The sequence below is a fragment of the Oncorhynchus masou genome, chromosome 13 (assembly GCF_036934945.1).
Source record: "Oncorhynchus masou masou isolate Uvic2021 chromosome 13, UVic_Omas_1.1, whole genome shotgun sequence".
Taxonomy (NCBI): Eukaryota; Metazoa; Chordata; class Actinopteri; order Salmoniformes; family Salmonidae; genus Oncorhynchus; species Oncorhynchus masou.
In genome coordinates this window covers 98,757,202-98,765,253 of record NC_088224.1, presented here as the reverse complement: position 1 = coordinate 98,765,253, position 8,052 = coordinate 98,757,202, and the positions used below count along the sequence as shown (strand labels likewise).

The 8,052-nt window shown below is 44.1% G+C and overlaps 1 protein-coding gene across 1 annotated transcript; it reads left to right on the top strand.

The window, feature by feature from the left end:
• The first annotated feature begins 1,770 nt into the window (after window positions 1–1,770).
• On the top strand, window positions 1,771–5,581 carry ttc36 (tetratricopeptide repeat domain 36). Its single transcript, XM_064985437.1, has 2 exons — window positions 1,771–2,000; window positions 5,190–5,581. The coding sequence occupies exons 1-2, from the start codon at window positions 1,859–1,861 to the stop codon at window positions 5,456–5,458; spliced, it is 411 nt and encodes a 136-aa protein (XP_064841509.1). The 5' UTR covers window positions 1,771–1,858; the 3' UTR covers window positions 5,459–5,581.
• The last annotated feature ends 2,471 nt before the right edge of the window (window positions 5,582–8,052 follow it).

Below are 8,052 nucleotides of genomic sequence, written 5' to 3'. Positions count from 1 at the left end.
GTTATCATGTGTGTCAGTGGTTATCATGTGCATTAGTAGTTATCATTTGCATTAGTAGTTATCATGTGTGTTAGTAGTTATCATGTGTGTTAGTAGTTATCATGTGTGTTAGTAGTTATCATGTGTGTTAGTAGTTATCAAGTGTGTTATTGTGTGTTAGTGGTTATAATGTGTGTTAGTAGTTATCATGTGTATTAGTAGATATCATGTGTGTTAGTGGTTATCATGTGTGTTAATAGTTATCATGTGTGTTAGTAGTTATCATGTGTGTTAGTAGTTATCATGTGTGTTGGTGGTTGTCTTGTGTGTTGGTGGTTGTCGTGTGTTGGTGGTTGTCTTGTGTGTTGGTGGTTGTCTTGTGTGTTGGTGGTTGTTGTGTGTTGATGGTTGTCATGTGTTGGTGGTTGTCGTGTGTTGGTGGTTGTCGTGTGTTGGTGGTTGTCGTGTGTTGGTGGTTGTCATGTGTGTTGGTGGTTGTCGTGTGTTGGTGGTTGTCGTGTGTTGGTGGTTGTCGTGTGTTGGTGGTTGTCTTGTGTGTTGGTGGTTGTCTTGTGTGTTGGTGGTTGTTGTGTGTTGATGGTTGTCGTGTGTTGGTGATTGTCGTGTGTTGGTGGTTGTCGTGTGTTTTGGCTGTTGTCGTGTGTTGGTGGTTGTCGTGTGTTGGTGGTTGTCGTGTGTTGGTGGTTGTCGTGTGTTGGTGGTTGTCTTGTGTTGGTGATTGTCGTGTGTTGGTGGTTGTCGTGTGTTGGTGGTTGTCGTGTGTGTTGGTGGTTGTCGTGTGTTGGTGGTTGTCGTGTGTTGGTGTTTGTCGTGTGTTGGTGGTTGTCGTGTGTGTTGGTGGTTGTCCTGTGTTGGTGGTTGTCGTGGGTTGGTGTTTGTCGTGTGTGCTGGTGGTTGTCGTGTGTTGGTGGTTGTCGTGTGTTGGTGGTTGTCGTGTGTTGGTGGTTGTCGTGTGTTGGTGGTTGTCGTGGGTTGGTGTTTGTCGTGTGTTGGTGGTTGTCGTGTGTTGGTGGTTGTCGTGTGTGTTGGTGGTTGTCCTGTGTACCTTGTTGTCGTGTGTTGGTGGTTGTCGTGTGTTGGTGGTTGTCGTGTGTTGGTGGTTGTCGTGGGTTGGTGTTTGTCGTGTGTTGTTGGTTGTCGTGTGTTGGTGGTTGTCTTGTGTGTTGGTGGTTGTCTTGTGTGTTGGTGGTTGTTGTGTGTTGATGGTTGTCGTGTGTTGGTGGTTGTCGTGTGTTGGTGTTTGTCGTGTGTTGGTGGTTGTCGTGTGTGTTGGTGGTTGTCCTGTGTACCTTGTTGTCGTGTGTTGGTGGTTGTCGTGTGTTGGTGGTTGTCGTGTGTTGGTGGTTGTCGTGGGTTGGTGTTTGTCGTGTGTGTTGGTGGTTGTCGTGTGTTGGTGGTTGTCGTGTGTTGGTGGTTGTCGTGTGTTGGTGGTTGTCGTGTGTTGGTGGTTGTCGTGGGTTGGTGTTTGTCGTGTGTTGGTCGTTGTCGTGTGTTGGTGGTTGTCGTGTGTGTTGGTGGTTGTCCTGTGTACCTTGTTGTCGTGTGTTGGTGGTTGTCGTGTGTTGGTGGTTGTCGTGTGTTGGTGGTTGTCGTGGGTTGGTGTTTGTCGTGTGTTGGGGTTATGTGCTGTTTTATGTTCATCATTTTGTAACATATGTGGGTTATCCTGACTCCAGAGCATTTATATTCCTCTTAAAGTAATTTCAAAACTGGATTATTCCTGTGTGTATGAATGTCTGGTGACACCACTGTTATTGTTGTCCTGTCTTCTATACCATAACACCTGTCATCTGTTTATCTTTCTCCTCCAGACAGTGGCTTTGAGGTTGGGCTGCTACTGCAGGTCAAAGAGCTGGAGATGGAGGGGGTTGCAGCAGCAGAGGCTGGGGATCTACCCTCAGCTCTGGAACGGTTCAGCCAGGCCATAGACACACTGCCGCAGAGAGCCTCTGGCTACAATAACAGGGCCCAGACCAGACGCCTCCAAGAGGACACAGAAGGTAGTAAGCTGATGAGGCCAACTATACAGTGGCTTGGGAAAGTATTCACCCCCTTGGCATTTCTTCTATTTTGTTTCCTTACAACCTGGAATTAAATTGATTTTTGGGGGATTTGTATCATTTGATTTACTCAACACACTTCGAAGATGCAATTTTTTTTATTTTTGTGAAACAAACAAGAAATCAGACAAAAAACTAAAACCTTGAGCAATTCACCCCTTCAAAGTCAATGCTTTTTGAGCCACCTTTTCTTTTGGGGTAAGCTTGGCACATCTAGCCACCGCAATTTTTTCCCCCACTCTTCAAGGTAAAACTGCTCCAGATCCTTCAAGTTGGATGGGTTCCACTTGTATACAGCAATCTTTAAGTCATACCACAGATTCTCAATTGGATTGAGGTCTGGGCTTTGACGAGGCCATTCCAAGACATGTAAATGCTTCCCCTTAAACCACTCAAGTGTTGCTTTAGCAGTATGTTTAGGGTCATTGTCCTGCTGGAAGGTGAACGCCCGTCCCAGTCTCAAATCTGTTACCTGTTACGGCTGCGGTACCTGTACAGGCATCAAAATCAGCAAAATTCCAGAGCGCCAACTAATAGTACTCCATACAACTCAAACTTTCATTAAAACACACATGCCGGGTACTCAATTAAAGCTACACTCGTTGTGAATCTAGCCAACATGTCAGATTTGTAAAATGCTTTTCGGCGAAAGCATGAGAAGCTATTATCTGATAGCATGCAGCCCCCAGAAACACACGAAGGGGACATAAACAAAGAAATTAGCCTAGCCGGCGCTACACAAAACGCAGAAATAAAATATAAAACATTCATTACCTTTGACGAGCTTCTTTGTTGGCACTCCTATATGTCCCATAAACATCACAATTGGGTCTTTTTTTCGATTAAATCGGTCCATATATATCCAAAATGTCCATTTATGAACACCTTGAAATCCAGGAAAAAACTCAGTTTCCAAACCCAACGTCATTTTTTAAAATTAAAAAAGTTGCCTATAAACTTTGACAAAACACTTCAAATTACTTTTGTAATCCAACTTTAGGTATTAGTAAACGTTAATAAACGATCAAATTGATCACGGAGAGATCTGTATTCAATAGCTGCAAGTTTGGAAATCGTGTCCCAGTTTGCCCCTTTCATCACTTCCTCTGGGAGACTTCATGACAGGATGTGCCTATTACTCATATGACCAAGGATTTACCTGCATAGAATTCACAACACTGGCGACATCGTGTGGAAGCTGTAGGAACTGTACACCGGTCGCTATCTATTATACCTTGCAATAGACGATACAGAGACTGGCGGATTGATTTTTTCTTCGTCGATTTTGTGATCAGGTTTCCTTGGGATTTTGAGTCCGAAACACGTTCTGTCACAGACATCATTTAACCAGTTTTAGAAACTTCAGAGTGTTTTCTATCCACACATACTAATCATATGCATATACTATATTCCTGGCATGACGAGCAGGACGTTGAAATGTTGCGCGATTTTTAACAAAAAACTGCAAAAATTCGCAGCATCCTTAACAGGTTTTTAACACTGAAACAGGTTTCCCTCAAGAATTTCCCTGTATTTGTTGCCATCCATCATTCCTTCAATTCTGACCAGTTTCCTAGTCCCTGCCGATGAAAAATATCCCCACAGCATGATGCTGCCACCACCATGCTCCACCTTGGGGGTGGTATTCCTGGGGTGACGAGAGGTGTTGTGTTTGCACCAGACATAGCATTTTCCTTGATGGCCAAAAAAATACATTTTAGTCTCAGTCTACCAGACCTTCTTCTATTTATCATTATTGTTTTTTTAACCTTTATTTAACTAGGCAAGTCAGTTAAGAACAAATTGTTATTTTCAATGATGGCCTAGGAACAGTGGGTTAACTGCCTTGTTCATATGTTTGGGTAGTCTCCCACATACCTTTTGGGGAACACCAAACATGTTTACTTATTTTCTTCTTGCCACTCTTCCGTGAAGCCCAGCTCTGTGGAGTGTATGGCTTAAAGTGGTTGTATGGACAGATACTCCAATCTCCGCAGTGGAGCTTTGCAGCTCCTTCAGGGTTATCTTTGGTCTCTTTGTTGCCTCTCTAATTAATGCCCTTTTTTTTGGGGGGGGGGGGGGTTTCACTTCACCAATTTGGACTATTTTGTGTATGTCCATTACATGAAATCCAAATAAAAATCTATTTATATTACAGGTTGTAATGCAACAAAATAGGAAAAACGCCGAGGGGGTGAATACTTTTGCAAGGCGCTGTAGAAGGGCCAGTCACCATACTTTCACTTTCATATCACCCACTATGCAGTTTTCCATTGTGGTTTACAATCTACATAATTTACAGTTCAGAACGTTATGAAATATGTCTCTGAAATCAACCCCATGCGGTGACATTGTTCTACCTAATATAAATGTATGGGGTTTTGTGATCATATCAACCACATGTTCATCATCACGTGTTCTACCTAATATAAATGTATGGGGTTTTGTGATCATATCAACCACATGTTCATCATCACGTGTTCTACCTAATATAAATGTATGGGGGTTTTGTGATCATATCAACCATATGTTCATCATCACGTGTTCTACCTAATATAAATGTATGGGGGTTTTGTGATCATATCAACCATATGTTCATCTTAAAACCACATGTCCTTGAAAGTAACCCTGTTAATGTCTACATACAAACACTTGTTCTCGCCGTTTGCATTATCTGTGGGTTCTGTATTCCTCCAGGAGCCCTAGAGGACCTGCAGCTTATCATTGTCTGTGGGTTCTGTGTTCCTCCAGGAGCCCTAGAGGACCTGGAGCTTATCATTATCTGTGGGTTCTGTATTCCTCCAGGAGCCCTAGAGGACCTGGAGCTTATCATTATCTGTGGGTTCTGTATTCCTCCAGGAGCCCTAGAGGACCTGGAGCTTATCATTATCTGTGGGTTCTGTATTCCTTCAGGAGCCCTAGAGGACCTGGAGCTTATCATTATCTGTGGGTTCTGTACTCCTCCAGGAGCCCTAGAGGACCTGGAGCTTATCATTATCTGTGGGTTCTGTATTCCTCCAGGAGCCCTAGAGGACCTGGAGCTTATCATTATCTGTGGGTTCTGTACTCCTCCAGGAGCCCTAGAGGACCTGGAGCTTATCATTATCTGTGGGTTCTGTATTCCTCCAGGAGCCCTAGAGGACCTGGAGCGTGCCATCGCTCTGAGTGGGGGTGTAGGGCGTACAGCGTGTCAGGCTCTGGTCCAGAGAGGCCTGCTGCTGAGGCTAGCCTGCCAGGATGATAAGGCCCGGGAGGACTTCGAGAGGGCAGCCGTCCTGGGCAGTGAGTTCGCCCGGCAACAGGTAGTGGTTCTGAATCCGTACGCAGCCCTCTGCAACCGCATGCTGACGGAGGTCATCAACAAGCTACGCAACCCGGAGGTGTCAGAGACACAGTAGTCAAAGGACAAGACTTACCACCCCAACACTGGCAAACCAAATACATTTGTATCACTTGTGCATGCATTAAATGTTGTCTTGAGAAATTCATTAATAAACGTTTACGTTTTATTGAAGTTGAAAGATTGTATTGAGTTATACTGAGTCATTCTGTGGAATTCAATCAATCAAATGTATTTATAAAGCCCTGTTTACGTTAGCAGATGTCACAAAGTGCTATACAGAAACCCAGCCTAGAACCCAAAACAGCAAGCAACGCACATGTAGAGGCACAGTGGCTAGGAAAAACTCCCTAGAAACACAGAAACCTAGGAAGAAACATAGAGAGGAACCAGGCTCTGAGGGGTGTCCAGTCCTCTTCTGGCTGTGCTGGGTGGAGATTATAAGAGTACATGGCCATTAAGGCCAGATTGTTCTTCAAGATGTTCAAACGTTCATATATGACCAGCAGGATCAAACAATAATCACAGTGGTTGTAGAGGGTTCACCAGGTCAGTACCCCAGGAGTAAATGTCAGTTGGCTTTTCATAGCCGAGCATTCAGAGGTCGACACAGTGGGTGCGGTGGAGAGAGAGAAAGAGGGAGAGTCAAAACCTGTTGAGTGTGTTTGTTGCAGTAATAGTGACTGTTAGGCACCTATGGTATTGTAGACTGACCTGTGGAGAGGTTTAAAATGCTTTCCAGATAGATAAATCATGTTATCACCAACTGGCCCGGCTGTGAAGGGAAAGGGAACGGAAAGTGCATGGCATTGTTATCCCTCATGTGATCACCATGTGGTCCACTAAGTGTCTGGAATGGAAGGGCAGATGCTTGGCGAATCCGTGGCTAGCTCTGTGGCCGGCGGCGTGGCAGGCTCCATGGTAGGCTCCGCGGCTGGCTCTGTGGCAGGCTCCATGGCTGGCTTCGTGGCAGGCTTTACGTAGACACATTTCTGAGAGCTCATGCACTTTATAAAAATATAAAACATAACCCACATCACGACAAGAGAAACACCACAACACTACATAAAGAGAGACCTAAGACAACAACATGGCATGGCAGCAACACATGACAACAACATGGTAGCAACACAACCTGGTTCAAACATTATTGGGCACCGACAAAAACACAAAGGGAAATAAGGTAGAAACAACAGTACACCACGCGAAGCAGCCACAATTGTCAGTAAGAGTGTCCATGAATGAGACTTTGAATGAAGAGATGGAGATAAAACTGTGAAGTTTGAGTGCTTTTTACAGCTCGTTCCAGTCGCTAGCTGCAGGGATCTGAAAAGAGGAGCGACCCAGGGATATGTGTGCTTTGGAGAGCATATCAGGGTGTATACAGAGGTATCAGACACCTTATAAACAGGCTTAAATCTGGTTTCAAATTCTTAAGGAATTTCTCAAAACAAAGTTGTTGCCTGTCAGTTTGTTTGGGCACTTTGCTTTGGAGAAAAGCAATGCTGGAGGAGAGGAATTTGTTACAGACTTGACTTCCATATTTAGCCACAGGGGGGCAACAGTGTACACTTTATCAGGGAAACCCAGTTGCCACTATGTTGATGCCCTGGCATTTGCAGCCCAGTAATAATGCTTAAAGGTGGGTAGGGCTAAGCTGACACTTTCCTTGAGATTTCTTCCCAGGTGGGAAAACTTTCATTGCCTGGATTAATTCCTCTGTTGAGATAATTGAGTTGTCATCAAGTTTTGGCAAGCTGATATAATCAAAGGAGGCTGATACATCAGAACTAGAAGCCCGGCTGATATAACCAAAGAAGGCTGATACATCAGAACTAGAAGCCAGGCTGATGGAATCAAATGAGGCTGAAATATCAGAACTAGAAGCCAGGCTGATGGAATCAAATGAGGCTGAAATATCAGAACTAGAAGCCAGGCTGATAGAATCAAATGAGGCTGAAATATCAGAACTAGAAGCCAGGCTGATGGAATCAAATGAGGCTGAAATATCAGAACTAGAAGCCTGGCTGATATAATCAAAGAAGGCTGATACATCAGAACTAGAAGCCAGGCTGATGGAATCAAATGAGGCTGAAAAATCAGAACTAGAAGCCAGGCTGATAGAATCAAAGGAGGCTGATACATCAGAACTAGAAGCCAGGCTGATGGAATCAAATGAGGCTGAAATATCAGAACTAGAAGCCTGGCTGATATAATCAAAGAAGGCTGATACATCAGAACTAGAAGCCAGGCTGATGGAATCAAATGAGGCTGAAAAATCAGAACTAGAAGCCAGGCTGATAGAATCAAAGGAGGCTGATACATCAGAACTAGAAGCCAGGCTGATGGAATCAAATGAGGCTGAAATATCAGAACTAGAAGCCAGGCTGATGGAATAATCAAAGAAGGATGAAACATCAGAATGTTGTATCCAGATGTCCACTATATTTCTGTGGGATGTTGCAGTCTCCAGATGTCCATAAGATTCGTGTGGGATGTTGCAGTCTCTAGATAGATCAAGATAACAATTAAAACCGCCTTCGATTATTAGATTAGTTGTACTAAGATCTGGGAGTAAGTCAAAAACATTACGAAAGAAATGTGGGTCGTCAGTGTTTGGAGCATAGACGTTCAATAGGGTGACAGGGAAAG

Bases quoted from the DNA above. Each gene is read 5' to 3' on its own strand.
- ttc36 (XM_064985437.1), top strand. From the start codon at position 1,859: ATGGAGGGGGTTGCAGCAGCAGAGGCTGGGGATCTACCCTCAGCTCTG. The intron at 2,001-5,189 runs GTAGTAAGCTGA...GTATTCCTCCAG, and splicing joins CCTCCAAGAGGACACAGAAG to GAGCCCTAGAGGACCTGGAG.